This window comes from Lactuca sativa, chromosome 6 (assembly GCF_002870075.4).
Source record: "Lactuca sativa cultivar Salinas chromosome 6, Lsat_Salinas_v11, whole genome shotgun sequence".
Classification (NCBI taxonomy): Eukaryota; Viridiplantae; Streptophyta; class Magnoliopsida; order Asterales; family Asteraceae; genus Lactuca; species Lactuca sativa.
The window spans coordinates 24091060-24117839 of NC_056628.2; the positions used below are offsets into that span (position 1 = coordinate 24091060).

At 36.5% G+C, this 26780-nt stretch overlaps 3 protein-coding genes across 4 annotated transcripts; 2 read left to right on the forward strand and 1 right to left on the reverse strand.

Annotated features, from left to right (window-relative positions):
- Nucleotides 1-3657: 3657 nt before the first annotated feature.
- Nucleotides 3658-8681, reverse strand: LOC111883009 (CSC1-like protein At1g32090). Its single transcript, XM_023879367.3, has 11 exons — nt 8213-8681; nt 7054-7206; nt 6760-6895; nt 6584-6685; nt 6158-6277; nt 5936-6016; nt 5481-5821; nt 5157-5402; nt 4737-5061; nt 4400-4633; nt 3658-4295 (listed from the first exon to the last, which is right to left on the reverse strand). Exons 1-11 carry the CDS (start codon nt 8524-8526, stop codon nt 3990-3992), a joined length of 2358 nt encoding a protein of 785 aa, XP_023735135.1. The 5' UTR covers nt 8527-8681; the 3' UTR covers nt 3658-3989.
- An 8010-nt stretch (nt 8682-16691) lies between these two features.
- Nucleotides 16692-19247, forward strand: LOC111883023 (pentatricopeptide repeat-containing protein At2g22410, mitochondrial). 2 transcript variants are annotated; one of them, XM_023879384.2, is made up of 2 exons: nt 16692-16964; nt 17062-19247. In XM_023879384.2, the coding sequence occupies exon 2, from the start codon at nt 17219-17221 to the stop codon at nt 19187-19189; it is 1971 nt and encodes a 656-aa protein (XP_023735152.1). In that variant the 5' UTR covers nt 16692-16964; nt 17062-17218; the 3' UTR covers nt 19190-19247. The 2 variants fall into 2 exon arrangements, with proteins under 2 accessions (XP_023735152.1, XP_023735151.1); XM_023879383.2 differs by having other exon boundaries at nt 16692-16960.
- A 191-nt stretch (nt 19248-19438) lies between these two features.
- LOC111882984 (vesicle-associated protein 1-2) lies at nt 19439-21730 on the forward strand. Its single transcript, XM_023879342.3, has 8 exons — nt 19439-19769; nt 19886-19956; nt 20129-20210; nt 20512-20627; nt 20748-20918; nt 21002-21043; nt 21244-21321; nt 21423-21730. The coding sequence occupies exons 1-8, from the start codon at nt 19562-19564 to the stop codon at nt 21537-21539; spliced, it is 885 nt and encodes a 294-aa protein (XP_023735110.1). The 5' UTR covers nt 19439-19561; the 3' UTR covers nt 21540-21730.
- The last annotated feature ends 5050 nt before the right edge of the window (nt 21731-26780 follow it).

The window sequence follows — 26780 nt, forward strand, 5'->3', positions numbered from 1 at the left end:
AACTTCCTTCTTAATATTTACACCAAATTATATATATTAACAAATTAACAATATAAAATAACTTTTTTTGAGATTTTGAGGTGGGCCCACCTTGGCTCTCATGTGGCTCCGCCCATGTTTAGATAGTAAATGAAGTGGTTTACTACTTTATGTCACATTTTCATTAAGAACCGACATATTCCTTTAAAGGTTCAAAACTTCTTATTGTACTCATATTATAGAATAGTTGTAATAGATTTTTTTTTATGAGTGAAGTGATATAATTTTAAAGGTCCATCAACATTGAATAGTTGCTTCAATTGCCAAAGCTATAATTATTTATTGTGATAATGTGAATGATGCTTATCTTTTGTTTCATCATGTTCAACATAACAGACCAAACATATTGAGATTGATATTTACTTTGTCCCACATAAAATGGTGATCGGTGATCTTTATGTGACATCATTTATTCAATATGCCGACATCACCCAATTGCCCCATTCTTGTCTTTTTAACGGTCACTTTTTCCACTTGGATGAATGTTAATCTATAGTATTTTATGGTAGCCTTATTTTAGTAATTTTTATTTATCTTGCATAGCTTCGTCCATGGAAATTATATCCAAATTTCAAATATCTACTATAAAAGTGTCAGGAAGAAGTCATAAGGGTGGATGGAGTGATCACGAGATGGAGTCGTAGGGAGGGACTTGGATGAAGTGGCACCGGTGGGAATACCACTTAGTGTACTAGTACCGAAGAAAATGACCTCGATGGGGTGTTGTCCCAAAAAAAATCATCGGTGAAGAAATGAAGGGAAAAAGACCCCAATGCTTAAGCATTTGAGGGATGGAAAAATGATCATCCCCTCCACCGTAAGTACAATATCATCCACAGAGAAAAACAGATAAACAACGTGTGACTTGAAGTGATAATATATAGAAAAATTTCATCGATTATACTGAAAACCAAGGTGGTGGGAATATTTTGAAAATACAAAATCAAATCCGAGAAGATAGTTTATTTACGCAAATGATAAATGTAGTCATATTTTATTAACAAGGAGGCCAATGCATATGAATTGTATCTTGTAAGTAAGTAGAAATTCATTTTTGACATTTAACTAACGCACCCGGCCATACAGTTTGTCGTGGTCGTGGTATATCGATGCAATCACATAACCAAAGTGACCAAGGGTGATATATAGCCGAAGGTTGGCCATCTCTACAACGGTGCTAACGAGGGTGTCAGCTAACCTTGGTTTTCATTTTCATTCCGATTTGACGAATTTCTTCTCTGACTGTTACAGTTTTGACATCCATTAAAATTTTTTTGACGATTGTTTTGATGTTAATTCAGACATTGATCGAAAGGATGAACAATATGTTGACTATGAATACACTCATTAAGGATCGTGAGAGACAATTATATTCATTGTAAAAACAACCGACGAGTAAAATATTGACATTGTTTTTCGAGTAGCAACATGGTTTGACTTGAAGAAATAATGGGGGACGATCTTTGTGACAAATGATTCTCGTAATATTAATAATAATTTTTAGGAAGCCCATTGATCATGTGAGTAATCAAATTCATTTTGTTGATAACAACATCAGGTTTGGTAATGAAATCAAAGGTTGTTTTGATGGATGATGATGATGATGATTAATGATGAAAAAGTCACCAAGGACCATGGAACGGAGTTCATTGTCGAGCCAAATAACCCATGCATATTTGTTGTTGCGGAATATGTTCCCTAGACTATGCCAAACCAAATGAGCAAAAATGATTTTCTTTAAAATCATATGGTGAATTTATTTGGAAATACTGCCATAGATCCACAACCTGACCAATAAATCACGTTTGTGCCCTTATCAATTGTTAGCATTATTAGGGACAAAGGAGCCATCAAGATGGCCAAGAACACCAAAACTCATGAAATGGGTTTCAATGACTTCTTCAGGGGCGGACGCAGGATTCTGTAGTAGGTGTTGCCGGTCTGTAGTAGGTGTTGCCGATCCATAGTAGGTGTTGCCGGTGGCACATTTTATAGTAGAAAAAAGAAAAAAAATCAAAAATTTGCACTACGTCCAGAAAAACTAGGTGTTGCCGGTGCCACTGTTGACACCATAGTAGATCCGTCATTGGACTTCTTGCCTGGAATCGTAAAGTCTCTTAAAGTCTAGGGTTAGAGGGATGAATGCCTTGAGGTTGGTATATAATACAAATGATTTTTCGGTATTTTCCATTGGAGAGAGAGAGAGAGAGAGAGAGAGAGAGAGAGAGAGAGAGAGAGAGAGAGAGAGAGAGAGAGAGAGAGAGAGAGAGAGAGAGAGAGAGAGAGAGAGATTATTGATGGTATGAGATGGAAAGAAGATGATGGCTAAAGAAAAAGTTGCACATGGGGATAAAGAAACACCAAGATTTGCTCTTATTCATGCAATTCAACATAAATCTAGAACTTAATCGTATAACCATTGGAGATAGAATAAATACAACTATACATGCTATAAACAAATGACTAGAAAATGGCCTAATAAAAATGCAATATACGACATGGACAATACGGGTAAATGTTAAAAATGTTATATCCTAATATTCTTATAAGTTTGATCTCACAACGGAGTAAAACCACAACCTTCTAAAGTAAGAATACATGGATAGTAAAAAAGTATCATATTACCACCAAATGGTTTGTAGCCTAGGGTGTATGGAAATGTGTAGTGGTTGAGGGTTCAAGTCCTATGTATAGAAATAAAAATAGGTTTAGTGGGTGTGTGTTTGCCGTTCTAAAAAAAAATACCATACTACCATTAATGTAATTTGGGTTAAAAAGCCATATTGTGGCAACTCTATTAACAATCTTAACTTTGTTATATTATTACCATCACCAGAATATCAATTTTGTGAAGTATGTATACTATGACTATTAATAAACATTGTTTCGATTTAGACCTGAATAAAAATTTTCAAACCTAAAACCAAACCATCTAACCGATTAAGGGTGACCTTAACCTGACGAACCCTGAACCCCCCAAGTCAATAAAGTTATGGTTCTAACGATTTTTGTAGTTTAAAACAAATAACACTCGCCCCCTAACATTGAAATTTAAACAAACAAAAAATACAAAAAAGAATAAAAATAAAAAATAAATATTCACGATTTTTGGCCAGAGTGCCTAGATGGGTCTGAATTTCGTATGTGACATGTAAGTTGGGTTGGGCCTTTCCTAGGCTCCGTGGTGTGACCATGGGCTTTTTGGCCTGTGGGTGGACAGAACCAATTCCCCATAGTTTTTTTATTTTGTTATGGCCATTAACAAAAGTGAATGACAATAATTATCAAATGTTAGATTATACTTGCATAGACATTTCACTCAATGTCAGTTACATGTTTTTTGTTTCTCACGTCACAAGTGAAAAAAGATTGAAGGTACTCATATATGACGAGGAAAATCATCCAACTAATAAAACAAAAAATTATGTCTACAAAGAGGTCCTTCAACGGTTATAGATATTCAGGTATTTCATTGTTTTTTTTTCCAGATATTTCAGTGTTACCAATAATGATAAGTCTGTTTCTGTTACTTTATCTTTTTTATGGTGCCAACTTTTTTAAACCTTTATATGTACATTTTTATATGTTTCCCTACGTTTTACGCGGGTTATAATCTAGTTTCTTTTCTAAAACCAAATTAAGACCAAGTCTAGGTCACAAAACAAGGACCAAGCCATGTTGCCATATTACAAGATCGAAAAATAAACATCATTACAAAAATTATTTTTTTATTACAAAAAGGGGACCTATTGATACCCCCAAACCTAAACAACTAGACCAATACTAACCAGTACATGAGACTAGTATCAAAGTCTTAACATGCTCAGCTCCTACATATCAAAAAACCCCCACCCCACCCCACCCCACCAAGACCTCTATGATATGAACAACAACCATTGATATCCAAAAAGACCGGTTAGGTTAGCCACAGTTATGGAAGCTACATCTAGTCAGGTGTTGTGTGTCTGATGCACAGAGGTCTCATCATGGGACATGGTAAAAACACTCTCATGTTGCTCAACTACAACTTCAAGATTCTGCTTTTGATTTTTAGGAGACACCTTGCTTTCAGGGGAATCCAAACCAAAAGCAAGTTCGGTAGTTGGTTGACTTGGGATTCTTTCAACTCCCAACTCTACCAGCTCAACTTCTTCAAATGAACGTAAAACTGGATGTAAATATGCCTCAGACAAGAAAGATTTCATCCCCATTTCACCTTCATAAACTTCATCTTGCGCATCCTTCTCCACAGCTTCCTGAGAAACCAAATTTATGCATATCAAGTAATCAAGTTTGCCACACAAATGATGTTTTTAAGTGCATTTATTGTGAAAATAATAAGATGGATGAGTAGTTATACCTCAAGAGGGTATTTTTGGAAAGCAGGCTCGAACCGGCTCTTGCAGTAATTGTGGAAAGTCACAGTCAAAATCGGTAAAACAGCAAGCAAGGGAGTTGAACTTGCAGCCTTTTTTGTGCTAAGTAATCCCAACAAAAGAAACTGAGATATCAACAAGTTGGCTATTATCCGAGTATGAACATGTGGCCAAAATGCAGCAGCACTCTCGTAACGTTGATTGTACACGTTAATTACCTGTGTGTTAATTAATATATACAAAAAGCAAAATTACACATATACCCTTCAACAGCCTACGTGAAATTAACATGGAAAGAATGAGCAAAGATTTAAGATTTACCTGGTGACGATAGACAAAGTATGCAAACGCAAAGAAGATGAGTATAAAGGGAAGAAGGATTGGAGTAACTACAGCATACACAGCCCCCATAAGGAAGTATAGTTGAAGAGAAGGAATGGTTTCGGGGAAATCTATGCTCTTGGGATTCATTGCCTTTTCTCTATCTCTTTTAGTTTTCACAAGTAACATGTTCTTTAGATGAAACATGATCAAAGGCTTCAACCGAAGAATCTCTCCCGCCATGCCTGCCCACCCATCAACCATTATATATGTAATAAAGAAAGTAGCTTTCATTGGAATCGACACACCAATAGTCCTTGGAATCCTGTAAATCATAAATAATACCAATATGCTTACATTGATTTGTATATGATAAAGAAACTAGAATTTTGTTATTAAGGGGAAAAAACAAAACATTACTCTGTTGGTGATTGGTGAAGGAAAGAATGAAGCTGTTCAAATGCTGTTCCAGTTACGATACTTCCTAAGAAAACGTTCACCAGCATGAAGAAATAGTATTTTCCAGCCGTTCTCCTTTCCAATACAGAAAACGCAACGTGCCCTTCGATTTTTGACATGGTCATAAGAATTCCGGGAAGAAGCCATAGAAAAACCTTCAGAGCAAGACCAGGAAGAAAACCCTGAAGGAAAGACTTGATAAAACTCCTGCGAAGATTCCAAAATCAAATTCCGCCATGTCCATAAATACTAAAGAAGAAGAAGAAGAAGAATTTATTTACTTACCATTCAATCACGGGCTTGAGAAAAGGAACGACCCTTTCAAGCCCATCAAGATTGGCGAGTGATTGAACGAATGCGATGGGTATTATGTAGAAGAACACCAAGGCGAAGACAGCTAATGATATAACCAGTCTACGGATGCTCAGAGAAACAAAAGGTATAGCCAGATTTTTCCAGTAAACATCTCGAGGTTCAGGGGCCCAATCTGTTAACCATAAAATCGGGTTTTTGCTTTGTTGTGTCTGAGCGCACACAGCCGCACCCCATCGCGAGTTGAACGATACAAATGCAGCCGGCATAATGCATTTCGGGTCCTTGAAAATTCTCTCACGCTCCATCGTTAACTACTATTTCAATTTTCAAGAAGCCAATATATTTAATAAAATAGTAATTGAAAAACTAAAAACTCCTTACATTCTTTAAACGGATTAGTAGTTAGTAGTTAGTAGTTTACTCACCTTTTCGTCAAGCTCTTTAACCTGTTGTTGATAGTATTCTATGGAGTCCACCTTTTTACCCCAAAGTCCAAGGAACCCCGTCTGAGAGTTCAAATATCGATCAGCACTCAAAAAAAAGTTGAATATTTTACAGCATATCAACATATATATGGTATATACATTCTCAATAAAAGAAATATACAAGTTTTGGTGCATAAGATAAGATTAAGAACAGAGAGCTACCTTTTTTGTTGGACGTTTGTGGGGACTTCTTTCAAACTTAAGCTCATTGTAGTCTAAATAGTTTTGCAGTTTTTGTCTTTTCTTCACCGCTCTAGCAAACTTGTTTGCATTGTAGACGGCCTGAATCAAAATCACCAGTACTATGGTTACATGCATAATAGTTATAAAGCATGGAATTAATATATGTATGCACATACATTATCTACATATATATGTATGTATGTATGCATGTATATTATGTGGCATGGAGATACTTCCTTCCCTAACCCTTGTGATGATAAAGACTAAAGACCCTATCACCTCTATGATTATTATGAATAGGAAAAATCAAATTGGGTAACTCACATTGCATTAAAAATCTAAGGCACGAAAAAGAATGTATGCAAGTAAAGGAACTCAACAAAAATTATACTACGTATTTATTACCTGGTGACAAAGATAATGAGTTGAGTGATTCTTTTTAAAGAAATAGTCCACAGTATCGGACACAGAATTTTCATGCACATCAGGCACGTTTTTAACAAGAACCTGCAAAAGTAACTCATAAAGTTAAAATGTCGGATGTAAAAATTCACCAAAGTAATAAAAAAAAAAAACAATACCGTGAATTGCTCAGCTCGCCTACTTTTTGAAGCCAAAAAGTTCAATCTCATTGATGCTACCACATCATACTCCTTGTAGAGCATGTAGCATGCCCAAAACGTGAACAAATACATCATCAAAATGTGTGCAAAAAATCTGAAAATCAAAACACATACATTGTAAATTACCTCCCTCGACCCTCATGTTGGGTTTTTTTTTTTTTTTTTTTTTGAAGTAACTAAAGATTTCTCGATCTTTAAACCAACCAGTTTCATACGAACTATAAAGAAAAGGAATGAAAAACAGAAACTTACTTTGAAGATTTAGGTGGAACATTTGATATGGAAAGCTTATCAATGTCACTGATGACCAAATCGTGGCTGAGGAAAAACAACAACCCACCCGATACATTAACCGGAATCAGAACCAAGAAAGCCACAATCGCAGCTGGTCCGAAAATTTTTAAGCTGAAAGTTTATAAAGAATGACATTAAACTCTTAAAGTGATTAATTAAAAAAAAAAAAAAAAAAAAAAAAAAAAAAAAAAAAAAAAAAAAAAAACAAGAAACAAATGAATATAACAAAAACTCCAAGTTTGTTAGGCCCCTCTCTCTCTCACTTTTGCTATTAACTCCAGTCTCCAACTCATTACAACTCCAAGAGTAAAAGTTCCCCAATCCCACAATTACCCAACAAAAACAATTAATTAATTTTGCACTTTTTTTTTATAACAATTCTACCAAGTTAACAAAAATCCAATAAATTAAAGGTTTAGGAACACTCAAGTTCCTCAACAGAACAACAATAAGATCCCAAATTTCATAGAATACTCAAAAATTCACAACCAACAAAGAACTATTCTGCTAATTAAGATCAATTCATGAATAATTTCATCGATTTAACATTAAACCCATATGAAAAAGAAAGAAATTTAGAGTACCCAAGCTTTCATGAGAAGCAGCAATATAAATCCGAAAATTAACAAGTTACGAATAATCTTTTTGAAATAGAAACTCATCGAGAGCAAAAGGAATTACAAGTACCCTAGTTTTCAAGAAACACAACAGTAAAAAGTCTAAATTCTAAGCTTCTAGACAAATTCACAGTTAACAAAAATATAATAAAAATGATTGATTTAACCACAAAGTAGGAATGATTACATCAATTCAATAAAAAAAACAAATTAAATAGGAATAGCAGAACTCTAAAAAAACAACAACAGTAAAAACCCCAAAGACAAGCTTTTCAAGAAATTTGCATTAGTTAATGTCGGAGTAATTAAGAAAATTAACCAAAACCAGTAAAAGAAACAACTTTAAAGCATCCGACTTTTCATAAAAGCAGCATTAAAAATCCCAAATTTGACGAACAGCTAGATAAAATTACCAGAACTTTGACTGACGAAGCTTAGCTTGCATACAGACATGGTAAATTAACAAAAACCCACATTAAAGAAGGAAGAATTAGAAGTACCCAAGAACGTAAATCCTCAAGAAAGCAGCAGAATCAAGGCCAGCGTGTTCAATAATCTCAGGCTCCTTCATGCGCATAGCTTGAGGCATCCAATTAAGGAATGTAAGGTAAGTGTTGAAATTGAGATTGACGAATTTGCCCACAAAATTTCCAGTGTGTCTAGGACTGCTTCTGGCCCCAATAATGTACCATTTGGGGAAGTAAACTCTGTCATTAATAGGTTGGATTCTGAGTAGAGCAAAGGCCAACAAGAAAGCGAAGGCGGTGACTATGTTTATGAGTGCAGAAACCCCAATATCGCCAAGACTAGCCATCCAAATCCAACACAAGAGAGAAAACCAACAGGGAAAGCGAGTGAAGATGGCAACCGAAAAGGTGGCGTAGAAGACGGTAGATGGAATTTTGTCTGTGCAAAAAGGTGGCTGGAGGGTGGAGGTGGGTGGGGGGATGTTTGGATGTTTTTGAAAATAAATGAGTGTGACTATGCACCTTTTATTCTTGTAATAAAATGTTAAGAAAACTTCAAAATCAGTCTCTATATGGTTTGTAATTTTTTTTTTACTTAAGGTCCAAAATTAGCTTCAATTTGCAAAAAATATTCTTATTTGAGGGTTTATTTTCTTAAAATGTTTTCGTACTTTTTAGCTTGTGCCTCACATAAGGGTATTTGCGACTTTCCATTTTGAGGCCCAATTTCACAGTTAAATGTTTAAGTTTTAACTATTAAATGTTTATTTTCCAACCCAATTTATTTCAAACCCACGTCAAAGGAGATGTTATGCTACTATGTAAATTTTGTTGTAGTGCATACCTCATTAACATTGTTCAATCATGACAGAATGTTCTATTCTTGTTTTATTCTGCTTAATCTTCGGAGACGATTCTATTCTTTTTATTCTTGCTATATTTGGGTACGACCATCAACATCGTCTTCATCTACTTCTTAAAATTGTTGCCCTAATGACGAGACCATTTTGGGAGCATAATAAATGGTATAAAATGTGTTGAATTGATGTGTGTTTGCCAAACAATGACCATACTTTGAATAATTTTAGAACAATATGTACATGGTAATCAAATACGACTAAAGTGGACGAAACCTAGAAGAAAACATGGACAAATGATGGATAACAAACATGTAGGGTGGACTACACAAAGTTACGAAGAAAAATGTTATATGTTTTATGTTATGATATGAGGATCACATTCTAGATTAGGATTAGGGATATGCTCGGGATTGCATGATAGAATGCTTGGGGAGATGCTTATATGTGCCTATTGTATGAGCTTATAGATCTACATGCTAGTATAGATTAGTTATGTGATAGGATGACATGGTTAGGGTAGCTTCTTATTCAATTGCTTAATGCTCGAATACTATATGCTTTGTGCTTTTAGGAATTCTCGGTAATATCAGCTAACTAGTAGATGAATACGCTTGGCTACATATTGTTGGGATTAAATAATTTTAGAGGGTTAAGTTTAACTCTATTGCACAAATGAGTCCAACCGTTCTAGTGTGAGACCATTCACCTGGAGAATTATCTAGTTCTGATAATATGTAATTGTAATCGTGTCGTAGTTAGGTGATATTAGAGAAAGTTCCTTTTATAGCTGATAGCAGTGAGTGGTGAGGAAAGGAACTCTAAGAAGGTCCTGGAATATGTGTAACGCCGTGAAATTTCAAAACAATTTTTCATTTTAAATTAATAAAAATACTCCAATCACAATTCTCAAAAACGTATATCAATTGGTTTTCACATAACATAAGTACAAATCACAATCCTCAGAATCTCAAAACATCTCCACTACAAGTGTGTACTGATCATGTCGGTGCCTTCCCGCGATCATCATTGGTACCTGAAACACATAACACGCAAGCTGTAACGACCAAAAATTTGAGCAAATTTAAAACATTTTATTTCATTCAAAAACCATTAAGTTCATAAATTTGTTTTCAAAATAGTTTAAACATCAGACTATTCCCTAGAACCATATCACATAAATCATAAAACATGAAGAGCGGTACGATCACGCCTTCGCCTTGCCATGTTCTCCTGAAGTACCTGAAACAAAACACTGAACTGTAAGCCCGTAAGCTTAGTGAGTTACCCCCAAAATACCAACCACACACAAACATACTCATAACATGTCGCAAATAGAACAACCATGCACATCAGGTCTACAATGTGATTGGTCCGCCCGCACTGGGCCTTCAATCCACTTGGTCCACTCTCTGAGTCTATAGTATGACTGGTCCGCCCACACCGGGCCTTCAGTCGGCCTAGTCCACTCTCCGAGCCTCGACACGTCTGGTCCGTCCTCTTGAGGCCTTCAGCCTATCCGGACCGTTCGTTGGGCCTTCGGAATATCCGGTCCGCCCTGGGTATGTTGACCTACAGCACAAAGCAGGACCCGCCTCAACCCAACCCCCGTCAAACAACCATATGCACAATAAACAATTAATCGCATAACAATCCTTAACTAGAAAAACAGTCTAACAGATCACATAGCATATCAGTAACATAGCAACCATCCTAAACCAGGATGTATCTAGCATATCAGTAACATAGCAACCATCCTAAACCAGGATGAGGTCTAGCATATCAATAACATAACAACCATCCTAAACCAGGATAAGGTCTAGCATATCAGTAACATAGCAACCATCCTAACTAGGATTCCGACCTAACCAGTCACTAGCATAACATTACCCTATATACTGGGTACTGACCTTAACCAGGTCACTAACATAACTCCATCCTAAATACCAGGATGCATATCTAGCAAAGCAATAACATAACAAACAATACCCGGATTTCCATCCGATAAAGGGTCGGCCTTGGTGCCGTAGACCCTGTCGATATAGTGAGGAGAACTCACCTGCAATTGCCGACTGGAAAGATTAGACCAAGCTGCTCCGACCACCGACACGATCTTCACCACAGAACACTACCAAACAACCAATTCCATAAATACCCAAAATTACCAAAATACCCTTGGAAGTCAAACTGGTAAACTCTTGGTCAAAGTCAAAGTCCTCAGTCAAAGTCAACCTTCCTGGTTGATTCTACTCGCCGAGTCACCCCACGACTCGTCGAGTTCCTATACTCAGAAACTCCTCTAATTCGACTTAACTCGCCGAGTCGCCCCAAGACTCGTCGAGTCCAACGATCTCTGAGTCCCATCCTGTCCGACTCACTGAGTTGCCGACCGACTCACTTAATCCAAGGCTTTAACCAAAAGAGGCTGGGGTCTGCGACCAGGCTAGCCGAGTCCAATGCAATCTTCAACAGACTCGCCGAGTTGTTCTTCCAACTTGTCGAGTCCATGCACATGTTCATACAACTCGTCGAGTACACCCATGTGACTCGCCGAGTCTCTCAAGTTCTCAATCCATTCAGAAGATTTTCGAGCCATGCAGGGGCTCCAATCCATAGATCCACCCTTCTACAATCTAACCCTCACATAAAATTGCAAACTTTATGTGAAACCAAGGAGATATAGGCCCAAAACATACTAGGGCTTGGGTTTTAGACAAAAGGGGCTTCACCAACAACTCAAAAGACTGAAGCTTTATGACATTCTAGGCCATCATGAGTCTAGATCTGGAGTAGCAACCCCAGATCTAACTCCAAATCCGAGATAGGTCTCAAAACAAGTTAAAGAACTCCCAAAACAACCACAAAGGAAATAACTTAAGATAAGGGCTCCTTACCTTAGAGATGTGCCCAAATCTGATGTAGATCCCAGATCTATACAAACCCCTTGATGCTAGCTTCCAATTTCTCAAACTCCTTCCAACAATTTCCTCTTCCAAGTCCCAATCTCCTCAACAATGAAGCCTCACACGGAATTAGGGTTTTCTGGAACTCTCAGGGGGATTAGGAGGCTGGGGAAGGACATAAAGTCCTTTAAATAGGGTGCAACCCTCGAGATTAGGATTTTCTCTCTTCAGCACCAACCCGTCGAGTCCAAACCGCTGACTCGGCGAGTTGGCGACTTAAACCCGCGATCAATCCCGCTCCGACTCGACGAGTAGCATACCTACTCGTCGAGTAGCTTCCTTAATTTACACTTAGCACCCTCCAACTTCTTGCTTCCGAACTTGGGATGTTACATAAACGGTAAGCATAAATGCTTAGTGAGTTCCCCAAAATACCACATACAGCACATACGCCTTTTCAAGCCATAACTCTATGGGATCTTCCGATCCAAGTGTCTCAGGGGATTTCCATCCCATAACTTTGTTGACCTTCCGGTCCATACTCTGTTGACCTTCCGGTCCATATCATCCTGACCTTCCGGTCCACATCGTCATACTCATATCATAACATATTACATATACAACATACATCACATATTCATCATACACATAAGACCTTCCGGTCATACATAATTACCCCATCGGGTAAGGCATAGTGAGAAGACTCACCTCGAAGATGTCGGATAATCACTCGCGCTCAATCTTCTGACCTAGCTTCCTCCCATAACATAAATACATCTCTAATTAATACCTCCCTGACTTAGTTGGACTAATGCCCTTAAGTCAACACAAGTCCACTCTGGTCAACGTTGGTCAATGGCCACCCTTTGACCCAACTCGTCGAGTCAGGCACTGACTCGGTGAGTTCAGACGTGAACTCAAGTCCCCTAAATCCCAACTGAATCACCGAGTCACTCCCCCAACTCAGGAGAGTCACCAATTGTGTGAGACACGGGACGGGACAACCCGGTCTGACTCGTCGAGTCTGCTCATGGACTCGACGAGTTCTTTCCATGCTAAAACTTAAATGACCTTCTGAGGTCAGATCTGTTCCTCTAATCCATAGATCTGACCTTCCTAAGCTCAATAAACACGTAAAGGTTCAAACTTGATACTCATGCAACGTCCAAACAACTCTACTTGATGAATTAGCCCCAAATACTGATGGGTTTTATGCATAAGAAACATTCATATGTGCTCATACAAACCCTAATGCTTGGATCTAGGTTTCTCTATTGAGCATGCTTTGATTCCAAGACTTACAAACCCTAATCTAGCATACAAATAACAAAAACAACATGTAGAATCAGATCTAGATGTTTACCTCTTCAACTTGATGACTTAGATCTTCTTTTCTTCTTCTCTTGAGCTTAGAGTCACAAAATGCAACTCCTCTAATGGTTCACAAACCCCACAAGCAAGAAGGCAATATGAGAGAGGGAGAAAGAGGCTAGAAATCAGCCTAGGGTTCTCTTAGAATCAAGTGGTAGCCGAATTCAATGCCCTAGGGGTCATATTTATACTTACAGGTTACTAGGGTTTCAGTCTAAACCCTAATGGACAGCTTAGCCACCAAGCAACCCAAGGAACCTTCTAGAATAAGGCCTTGGACGAAAATATGATGGATATCCATCATAATTTCGTTCCCCCTTAAGCCCATTAGGTTTCCTTAACCCAAAACTCAATTATCATACATTTGACAGTTTATACCCCTTTATTCAATTAATCTCTTTTGATCACCAAATTAATTCCTAATTAATTTATGACAAATACTAATTAAATAAATATGATTTCTCCTTTAATATATTATTCTTATAATATATTAATAAATCATAATACTCTCTCTTTCTCCTTAAATTACCTTGTCAAGTTGCTTTGGAGAAGGCAACCCAAAAGGACCATGCACAACCGGGTCAAGTACATACCAAATATAGTTACGGGCTTAGACACTATTCCAACAAATACAACATCCTACGTCCATTTCTTCCATAACTCATCATAAAGCAAGATGGATAAAGCTCTCTGGACCACTATGGGTCCAGATCCGAAGTCTAAACATGATAAGGGAACATATTCCCAACAATTCATCCCAATAAAGGGTATAGAAAACCCTAGATCCAAGGATTCTACAACAAAACAGAAATAGGAGCGATATGCTACCTCAAGGATGATGTCCTTTTCTTGAAATCCACAGATATGCAACCTCCTTGGCCTCCTTTAAGCTATAACCACCTTCTTCTTGCAAAACCAACTCACAAAGGTCAATTAATGGCTTCTTCCCTCTCACAAACGCTCAAGCACTCTTAGGGTTTCTCTCAAGGGTCTGGTAGCCGCAAATGGTGGCTATAAGGGTCCTTAAATAGGTCCCAAATCCGAGGAGATTAGGGTTTCTTTCGTCAGCTCTGACTCGGCGAGTGCGCTCCCCTGACTCGTCGAGTCTAATCATTTTCCACGTCACCCATTCGCGACCTGACTCGACGAGTCTAAGCACTAACTCGTCGAGTCACCTCAACACAATTCAAATTACAATATTAATTAATGTACCTGGGAAACCGGTTGTTACAATATGTCTTGGCACATAGGGCACTCTATAGTATGAAAGGAGTACTAGATAGAAAAGAAGCAACTTGGAGGATTCGAGACAGTCCTTGGGGAGGGTATAGGTAGGTGTTGAAGGTAATAGTGGGCCCATACTACTAGAAGCACATGATCTATACCCAAGATAAGGAAGGCCACAATGAATTCAAGAAACTTCGAGAGTGTGAACCTCTTCGTATGTATATTGATTGTTTCATTTGCTTTATGCTTTAACATGGTGATGACACGTGGTGGGGCAGGAGGTTCAGGATCTCGATCTGGTTCAGGCTCGGGCATTAAATCAATTGATGAGGTTTTACACAAGTTCATCGCATCTAATATTACTAGAGGCATCCTCGAGGCGACCCCAGTGATGTTTAGGTCGATCAAATAGGGTATCATTGAGTTGATGAAGGATCGCCTTCAGATCTTTAGGGCTGATCTGGCTGTTAGTCAGAACGAAGCCCACACTCTCTCCTTCAAAGATTTGAGGGGGTGTGGGGCGCCTGAGTTCTTTGGGGTGAAGGACCTCATTGCCGCCAAGCGTTGGATTGCAGATATTAAGTGTGCCCAAATGACTAGCTTCTGCCTCGAGGGGTCGTAGATGAGGTTCGCTGCAAGATATCTGAGGGAGCAAGTTCGAGATTGGTAGGAGGAGATTGGCTATACAATAGTAGCCCCAATCAGTGGCGAGTTTATATTGAGCTTTGGTGGTTCACTTGACCCACCTATTTTTCTTAATTTTATAACAAGGTGTGTACAATTAAAATTAATGACCCATCTTAAATAACTTTAGTGAACTACCTTAGTATTTTAGACAACTAAAATATATGTATTTTTATAGCCCATACTTTGTATTTTAATAGCCCAATCTAATATAAATAGACTAATACAACTTAAATTTAATAAAAAGAAAAAAACAAAAACAATAATCGTGTGAAGGTAAAACGACGTTTCCTCTCCAAGCCTCACAGTTAACGAACGATCACAATCAGACATCACTCATCAGGCCACCAACCATCTCAATTGCCAACTTACATCACTCTTAGGTGTGTCAGTGTCATCGCCAGCAGTCGTCGTCTGCCCCTCCGTCATTAGTAATGATGCAATTATAAAAATATATCAAGATATAAGACCTTGTCGGATATAGTTGTAAGAATTTTAAATATTTTTTTGGCTTATACGACTTGACCGATTCGAACCCGCTACTAGTATTGTTTGATTTTTTTTTTTTTTAATTTTCCATCGATTTCATTTAAATAGTGAACCATGTGATTTTACGTTCTAGACTCGCCACTAGCCCCAATCATTGAGGTCAAGACCTGGCCGAACTTTGTGACCCAGTTCCAAACGAAGTTTGCCCCAGTTGTTGAGGTGCAACAGTTGGCGAAGGAGTTCCTGGATACGCGACAGATGACTGAGACCGTGGCGGAGATCGCCACCAAATTCTGAGAGAGAGCTCTATTGGTACTGCGGTACGTTGCAGATAAGGAGATGAAGAAGACCTGATACCATGGCATGCTGAGATTAGATATCATGGAGTTTGTTAGTTGTATGCATGTCCGACATTATATGACATGATAGCTAGGGCCTGAAGTGGCAAATGGATTTTAAGCATTTATGGAAGAGGAAGGCAAAGCACGAGCAGACGACGAGGGTTTTGGCGAAGAAATCCAACGATTCTAGATTAAGGGCCATCAGGACTGGGGTCACTGTGGCAAGTGCGACAATGCGCATGACGAAGTCAATATGACAGGTGGTTCGGGCTGCTATAAGTGCGGCAAGTCAGGGCACTTCGACAGGGATTGTACTGCCACTACCACCACCCATGGATCTGATCTGATTTGCTTCCATTGAAATCAGAAGGACCGTTAGAAGGCCAATTGTCCAAGTTTAGCAGCGGTGGGACGGATAGCAGCACCTGCTCCGATGACCTTGAGGATCACTGATGGCTGCCAGGGCAAGGCGGATACGCTAATTGTTCGGAGTAGGGCATTTTAACTGACAGCCGAAGATACTTGTGCAGCATTCCATGTGGTCACTAGTATGTATCATCTCCTTACCTTTTTATTTATGTTATTTATCATGCTTATATGTCTATATTGTTGTTTAGGGTCGTTCCTTGTGAACGATATTCTTGCATTGGATTTGTTCGATTGGGGACCTACCAAATCATTTGTATCTATTGCACTTAGCACTAGGTTTGACTGTAATCTAGAAGATTTGGATTATCCATTCAAGGTACAAGTATCAAGGGTACGCGAGGGAGTAGCGTGGGTGACTGAGAAGGAAAGGAACCCAGCGAGACAACAATTCAAGAGAAGGGAATGAGCGGGAGTTCGACTATTCAAGTGATCGATAACCCCTGAGGAGTAGAGGACCGGGCCCTGTGGAAGAGATGATATGTAGGTTGGCTTTGTGATGATGACCGTTGCTATTCAATTCGATTCTTAAATCTGTTACTACTCCAAATTGATTTGTGATTTGACTTTCGCATTGATTTCAGATTTGGCTCCAAAATTGGCACCAGTGACGCCATGCCCACATAAGATAAGATCAATTACTACTACTACTACAAGAAGCAGAAGAGAGCCCTCTTTGCCCTTTGGTCTTCCACTTCCACAAGCAGATTTTTTTTTCTTCAAATTCCTCGACGAATTCACATGAAACTCCGTCCTTTTCAGGATATCCAGCACCTCTTTCCTTTTAATGCTTCATTCAAGATCCATTTATTCTCCAGCCTCTCAAAACCCACTTGGAATTCATCACAAACCAATCTCTCCATCACAAACCCAACTCTATTAGCTGTAGAATCATGCAATTCCATGGCCCAGTTGAGGCAAATTCAAGCACAATTTACAAGAACCGGCCTCATTTTCCACGTTTTCCCTGTCAGCAGAATCTTAACCTTTTGTGCTCTATCAGACACTGGAGATCTAAAGTATGCTCATCGCCTTTTCAACCAGTTCTCTAATCCCAACGTTTATATGTGGAACATCATGATCAGAGGGTATCTAAAATCACATTTGAATGTAAAGGGGCTGTCTTTATTTCGCTTAATGGTTCGAAAGTGCGTGGAAATGGACAGGAGGAGCTTTGTGTTTGGATTGAAAGCATGCGAGTGTTTACAAGCGGGGGAATCGTTACATTCTTTGGTTTGGAAAGTGGGTTTTGATTGTGATTTGGTTGTGCAAAACGGGTTGGTTCACTTCTACGGTGAGAGAGGACAGTTGGGTTGTGCACGAAAGGTGTTCGATGAAAGTTGCGAGAGGGATGTTTTTTCTTGGACTAGTTTAATAAATGGGTACGCGAAACAAGGCATGCCAGACGAGGCATTGCGAGTTTTTGAGTTGATGGAGGCTAGTGGGGTTCAACCTAATGAGATCACGATGATAGCAGTGTTTTCTGCTTGTTCTCAGAAAGAGGACTTGGAGTTGGGGAAATCTATACATGATATTGTCAAAAGAATGAATCTGAATACGAGTCTCAATCTAATGAATTCGATATTGGATATGTATGTGAAATGTGGTTCTTTAGTTACTGCTAGAGAGATGTTTGATAATATGAGAACCAAAGATGTTTTCTCATGGACGAGTATGATAAACGGGTATGCCAAAAACAGTGAGCTGGTTTCAGCAAAGAAACTGTTCGATGAAATGCCCGAGAGAAACATTGTATCTTGGAATGCTATGATTGCAGGCTATTCACAAAACAATAAACCAAAAGAAGCTCTAGAACTTTTCCTGGACATGGAAAATGAAGGTTTGGTTCCTATAGAGAGCACTTTAGTATGTGTGCTCTCTGCTTGTGGTCAATCAGGTTGCTTAGATTTAGGCCAATGGATGTACTTCTACTACATCAAGCAAAACCGGATTCAACCCACAGTGACACTAGGAAATGCATTCATAGACATGTATGCCAAATGCGGGAAGATCGATGCAGCAGAAGAGATTTTCAATGAAATCCATGATAAAGATTTAGTATCTTGGAACTCCATGATTGTGGGTTTTGCTTCCCATGGGCATGCAATAAAGGCTCTTAGTCTTTTCAAAGAGATGATAGGAACAGGATTATACAAACCAGATGAGGTTACATTTATCGGTGTGCTATCGGCTTGTAGCCATGGAGGGTTACTCACCCAAGGAAGAAGCTACTTCAAAGAGATGGAAACCAGGTTTGGGGTTAAACCAAGAGTGGAGCATTATGCTTGTATGATTGATTTACTTGGAAGAATTGGGGTTTTGGATGAAGCTTATGAGTTGATAAGAGAAATGCCAATGGAAGCTGATAAAGTTGTTTGGGGAGCGCTTCTTAATGCGTGTAGGATGCATGGTGATGTTGATTTGGGTAAAATTGCTACTGAAAAGCTTCTTAAGTTGGATCCAAATGATAGCGGTGTTTATGTGCTTATGGAAAGTTTATGTGCAAGTAGATGTAAATGGGATGAGGTAAAGAAGATTAGAAGTGTGATGAGAGGGAATGGTGTTAAGAAAACACCAGGGTGTAGTTGTGTACAAGTGGAGGGTGTGTTTCATGAGTTCTTGTCTGCTGATAAATCACACCCTAAATCGGAAAATGTATATCAAGTATTGAGTGAAATAACATCACTGTCGAGGTTGGATTGGAACAATTAATTTAAACAAGAGTAATTGTAATTGAGATACGATAATCAATTTATTTGTTTAACTAAAACTATTAAAATAATGTACATATATATATATATATATATATATATATATATATATATATATATATATATATATATATATATATATATATATATATATATATATATATATATATATATATATATATATATAAAATCGGTGGCAAACGCAAACTCGTGATGCATCCACTTAACAAATTTCTTTCCACATAGGAGGGAAGTAGTGCATACATTTTACAACTTTTATTTGGTCAAACTAAAATTCCTTTAAAGGTCAAAACATGTTTCGTCCTTGATCTCTCTCGATTTTGTTTTTTTAAATTTTATATAATAATATTTCATGAAGTTGAGAGAAAACGAATCCCCCCTCCTTTCTCTCCTTCAGAGAGAATACCGGATCATATATAAATCTCAACTTTCCAAAAATCACAAACATTTTTATGATTATTCATTCTTCTTTCGGGAATCCAAAATAACCTGCAAACAAAAAAAAAATATGAGTACAGGAGAGCTTTTGAACGTCGAACCTACGGAGCTCAAATTCCCATGTAAGTTATCCAATGGCACCACATCATCGAATCAACCCCATAAAATTTTCTTCTGTTTATATATATAAGGTATATTAATTTTAATTCTTTTCGTTGCCTTTGATTGATTTGATTAGTTGAGTTAAAGAAACAGATCTCGTGCTCTCTCCAGTTATTGAATAAAACCGAGAATCATGTAGCTTTTAAGGTAATTCCTGTTCATCCTTAACGTCGATCTATTTCGTTGTGACTTGTGATATATAAAGAAGAGCGAGAGATTTTTTTTTTTAATTAAAATAAAATGTGGTGGGATTTAAATAGATTGTGTTGCGTTCATATACATATATATAATCTGAATTTGGAGAAAATCATAATTTCAGGTGAAGACAACAAATCCAAAGAAATATTGCGTTCGGCCGAATACTGGTGTAGTTATGCCACGATCAACATGTGACGTAATAGGTGCGTCAGTTTTTGTCATAAACTAAACTTTTTTTTATCTGTTTTCTTTCCTATACCTAAAAATCAAAAACTTGTCTTGTGAAACACCAAACGATTTTGAACTAATCTTTAAGATGGAAACCTTTCCTGCGTGCTTCTTTTTTTGCATTAATTAACGTAGCCCCCCCTAGCTTTTCCACATTTATACATCAAAGAAATTAACAACATAATCATATAAATGAAATGAAGTTAGGAGTCGTTAACATACACTACTCAAGCATTGAATATTAATTGATATGTTTGTGTTGTGGTTTTGCGACAGTTACCATGCAGGCTCAGAAGGAAGCTCCTCCGGACATGCAATGCAAAGACAAGTTTCTACTTCAGAGTGTAGTTGCAAGCCCAGGAGTAACCCCAAAGGACATTACCCCGGAAATGGTAAAAAAAAAAAAAAAACATGCTGCCTGCCTTTAATTCGTATTCTGATTTGGTTGAGATTAATTAATTAGTAAAATGAATTTGTATTTTTAATTAGCTGATGATGGTTTGAGTTTACAGTTTAGTAAGCAGGCAGGACGTGTTGTGGAAGAGTGCAAATTGAAAGTGATATATCTTCCTCCACCCCAACCACCTTCACCTGTTCCTGAGGAACCTGATGAAGGGGCGCCTTCACCAAAGGTGTCCTTCACAGATGGTGGGATTAATGTTAATACAAAAACTTCTGATCAGGTTGTAATTAATTTCTTTTTCAAATACGTACTTACTTTCATCCATCTGTAACATCACATCATGATTCTTCTTCATGCTTGCAGGTTTCAAGACAATATGTGGATTCTGATGATAACTCCTCAGAGGTGAGTTTTCACAATCTCATGTTCATAATCTTTTTTTTTTTTTTTAAACTATGGTAATATATATATATATATATATATATATATATATATATATATATATATATATATATATATATATATATATATATATATATATATATATATATATATATATATATATATATATATATATATATATATAAACATTGGTGAATTTGCAGGCAAGATCTCTCATCTCACAGTTGACTGATGAGAAGAATGCTGCTGTCCAACAAAGCAACAAAATTCGACAAGAAATGGTGAGACGACATTTATCCCTCATTCGAAGCCTTTTCTTTTTTTACTTGATTAAACCTTTTTATGTTCATAATTTTTGCAATCTACTTGGTAAAAAACACAGCAACTATTGACGCGTGGAGGAAACAACAAAAGCCAAGGGGGTGGTGGTGTTTCATTCATTGTTGTTATTGCCCTCGCCTTGATTGGTCTAGCTGTTGGGTTCCTCATCAAGAACTGACTCTTCCCTTAAATTTTTCAAAATTGATCGATGTATGAAGTTGAAGAAATGCATGAGATTAATGTTTAACAATTATATACCCTTGAAATAGTCTTCTGGGGTTAGAAGAGAACTTTGTGTAGGTAGCTTTGTTTCATATTTGTTTCCATCTCCATTTAAATTTCATAATTAATCACATATCAGATTCATTTTATTATTTTCTTCAAGTGATAGTGGACTCTTAAGGCTGCCAATGTTATACAATGCATAAAGGGATGGGACTTGACAAGCCTTCTAGGGATACTTTCGTAGATGGGGAGGGGAAGGGCATTCACGTCTTTTTTCTAGACCAGAGAGTCCTTGGCCCACCTTTTTGGATGTGCCAAAAAACTGGAATTTTTACTCCATTAACATGTGTCCCAGCCTTGGTCTGGATACTAAATGCTAATACAAATGGAAAGGATACATAAACTGCTTAGAAAACCGAAGAAACATCTAACCTTATTATACTTGTATGCTTACAAAAACCAATATATTATTTTTGTATCTATTAAAACCATTCGATTTTATGTTTGTGGTTACATATATACTCAATAACAAGAAAACCCAAAGAACCCAGTCATTCCTTCAATCCAACCTATTATATGGAAAAATTCAAGAAAAAACTATTATACGTAATTGCTTAGAAAAAACATTTTTTTTTGTCTATTTAAACCCTTATACTATTATAAACCAGCTATTTCTGTTCTTTCTAGCGATGACCACGTGGCTCAGAAAATGTATATAGCTATAATAATGTTAATTATCGAGGTAATGTGAGTATTGTCCATTTTGAATTCTACATGCATTCTTTTCTATTTTCTTTAAAATATGATTTTAATCATTTGAAGACGACGTTTCTATAAATGATTACTAACGTTGTATATTTTTGTTGTATATATAGTTATGAAACATGTGGATTTGTGCATTTTAAAATATGTTAATTCATTTTCTGTGTTAACATGTAGTTTTCTAGATGGTTGTGTTCTTGCCAATCTCGATCAATTAGCTATGAATAATCATCACATCCCAAAATGTACATGTAGAAATCTTATGATAGGGTAGCATCCTTCCCCTTACTTTGACATTACAATCCGGTAGACATCATCTATATAATTATATGCTTATAAGGAATATGAATCAAGATGTTATATTATTCTCATCATATGTTAATAAAGAATATGAATCACGATGTTATATTATTCTATTCAATGTAGAAAAAGAAACATTTTGTTTTGTAATATATCAAAATTTCTCATTCTTAAACTCTACAATGTTGATTTTTAATCATTATTCCTTTTTCTCCTAACTTTCTCAATAATTTCTTCCATCGTCATCGCATTCAACATTACCATATTTTATTTTCAAGGCAACCTTTCTAACCCTCCATTCCTCAATTTGTATTTCTTTCTTTCTTTTATCATACCAATTGTTATAGTAATTGATCACCGGTATGACATTTTTTATTCATCCCCTTATAATTTTTTGTTGTCAATATACAACATCTACAATTGAAAAAATGTTAACTATGAATCATTTTTATTATTTTTAGATTTATATGAAATGGTAATAAGGAGTCATTCTCACACCATTGAGGCATTGACGCAGGGCTTGTGTAGAAACAATGTTGACGCAATTTCTAAACCGTTGGGTTGCAAATGGATCTTCAAAAAGAAGATGGAGATAGATGGAACTATTGATAAGTTCAACTCCCAATTGGTCATTCAAGGGTTTAGACAAAAAACCGATATTGATTATTTTGACACAAATGCATCGGTGGCATGGATTTCTACCATTAGATTGTTGGATGTCAAAATCCTTTTTGAAAGGAGAGGTTGACGAAGAAGTTTACATGAGACAACCATAAGGTTTTGTTATGCCTGGTAATGAGAATAATGTGTGTAAACTTGTCAAATAATTTTATGGGCTAAAACAAGCACATAAACAATGACATCAAAAGTTTAATGAAGTTATTTTTCATGTGGTTTCAAAAAGTGTTTATGGTCGGGTTAATTCATCCCATTCCATGGTGATAATTTTCCTTTATGTCAATGACATGTTGATTTTCGGCACTAATCAACTTCAAGTTGATGAAACTAAAAGTTTGTTGTCATCAAAGTTTTCCATAGAAGGCATGGGGAAGGTTGATGCGATCCTTGGTATTAGGATTAAACGGGTTAACAAGGATATTTCTATGATACAGACACACTATGTTGAGAGAATTCTCAAAAAAGTTTAATTATAGTGATTGTTCCCCCATGAGTTCTCCCATGGATCCCATTGTGAAGTTAGTGCCAAACAAGGGCAAGGAAATCATAACTAGAATACGCTCAAGCGATAGGTTGCTTGATGTATGTCATGACTAGCACACACCATGACATCGCTTATGCGGTTGGGAGATTGAGTATGTATACCAACAATCCTAGTATGCAACATTAGGAAACAATTTAGAGAGTGTTCAAGTACTTAAAGAGAACCATGACTTATCGATTATGTTATCTGGGATATCCTTTAGTTTTAATAGGATATTATCATGCAAGTTGGATAACCCATCTTGAAGATCATTCTTCTACAAGTGGTTAGGTATTTTTGCTTGGGGAAGGTGTTATCTCTTGGGCATCTAAAAAGCAAACTTGCATAACAAACTCAAATATAGAATCAGAAAGTTGTTACGTTAGCCACAACCGGTAAAGAAGCCTAATGTCTAAGCACAATCTAATGCTAATACGGCATATTTTGGTTTATGTAAAGTACTTGAATATAAAAATAATACCTAACTACAAAACTATATAATGCCTAATTACGAAACACATGAATACCAAAAAGCAGCCCATTTTAGAAATGTTCTTCAGGTTTTAGATTCGATTTATATTTCAAACAATGTTTTCATAACACTTTAACTTAATAAAAAATAAGAATGAATCTCATAACATAAATACTACAAAATACATGTGAAATGCCTATTTTAATAATTAAATACACTATTTCATAAATATTCTTCGAATTTCAGACCATGGTTTTCATTTGAGACATTATTATTTTACTAGGTATGAACATGTACATTGAAATTGTAGAACTAACATTTTTTAACAACCTTGTATTATTAAAGCTAGCAAATAACTAGCAAGAATTAAAAATTACACATAAATTTGTAACCAACCATCATGGGCAGAAAACAAATAATAGAACTAGGGGGCCGAAGCCGAAACCAAAACTTCGTTAAATGTTTTTTTGAATGATCATAAATTGTAAGTATATTAGCCATATTTACAACGCACACTACATCTAGTAAAGTATAAAATGACATAGCAAGTAATTCACTTATATAATACCTAAGCAGTGAAACAAAATCATGTAAGTACGAAAAAATATATCAAGTAATAATTTCATAGTAAAAGTAAGGTTATAATTATGTATCTCCTTCTGTTCATGTTTATATGTATATAAATATACATGCATATTTACACAACTATACATGTGTATGATGTGTACATATATGGTTGTATAGAAGTACTAAACTTACACGATAAGAATTTTAGTCCAAATTATGGATAAACCTATAAACTATTAGTATAATTCGTTATTTTCTTACTAGGCTTCCTATCAACCAACATACACTAAACATGAGAGTGTCATCTTGTAGTTCCAAACCCTCACTGAGCACTTTTCATAAACACTTTGCATGCAAACTTTCAAGATCGTATTTTATAGTTAGATCCATAATATAAACCGTGGACATTAAAGACCATTAGATAGGTTCCAGAAGTAAAAAAGTAAAGAAGCACGTACAGATCAAAATTTAAAACTTCATATGTTCATCAAAACACATTTTCACAAAATAAACCTCACTTGAGGACTTTTCACAAACACTTCATATGCAACTCCACATGTTCAATTCCAACAAAATTAAATCGTGGTAAAAAAACATCAATATACACTTTTCCCAAGCAATAAACATATCAAATGAAGAAATTTAAAAAAAACACCAAATACATAACCAAAAAAGTAAGAACTTAGCGTTTGGAAAGGTGGCTTAAACACAAAATTGATATTTCATTTCCAAGAGAGGTATGTGTGTGTATGGGAAAGTTAGAGACAAAAAAATGAAAGAGATATAGAGAATACAATATGGAATCGAAGGTGGTCGAAGGGAAGAAGATATCATGTTTTAGCCTTGTCTTTATATTCATTACTTGCATCTTTACATCTTTTGGGCTCCAATTCTTTGCAACATTTATAGTAAAAATCATAGATCTGGTGAAAAACCCAGGGGGGAGGGGATGGCCTCTCCTGGCCCATTAAAGGATCCGCCACTGCCAGCCATTCCAAGTAACATTATTTTTCTTATTCCTATTCTTAAACCAATCAACATAATTAAATATTATTTTATCGATAATTGCATCCATAATCTCCTCTAACAAAAAAATGCAAACTTTGTTTCGTTGAATTCATTGAGAGTATTTCTTGCAGGATGTGGTGGGTACCATATTCAGATTATCTTTAAAATAAAACCACATATACACGTAGAAATAGTTGATGCTCAAATCCGACATGATACATTTCAAAGTATAGATCATTCTTATGAATTGATTATGTAAATAATGTTATAAAAACATATGGTCATCTTTATAAATATCCTAAAGTTAACAATAGCTAAAATGTGATAATAATGAAATCATGATTATATAATGAGTTTTAAAGACGTGAAAAATAACAACTTATATCAATATCAACGGTCAATATTAAATTAGTCTCAAACAAATATGTTAGTGATTAGGGTTTAGGCCAAAACCCGTTAGGGTTTAGATTAGGTCTCTTATGTATCTCTACTTATATAAGGTTTAACCTCATTATTTATCAATGAACATTCTATTATATTTCATGGTATTAGAGTTGGCGTCCTACACCCCCATGGCTCAACACTTCCCTATCTATCCTTATCGAGCCTCTTACTCTGAAGAGGAGTGTTAGTGTATCCCACATCGGCGCGACACGATAATATAAGTGAGTATATATGTTGGAGTCCCCTCTCTATCCACAATGACTTTTTTGGAGAGACAATTTTGGGCTTCACATATATTTCATGGTATCAGAGATCTAGGTTAAAATCATACCGCTGGCCACAATCTGTTACCGTCTCCCTCCACCTATGACGACATTTTCTCGTGGTCGTCGGAGGTACCTTCATTAAGAGCTTTTTATTTTTCTCTTCATAGAAGACCG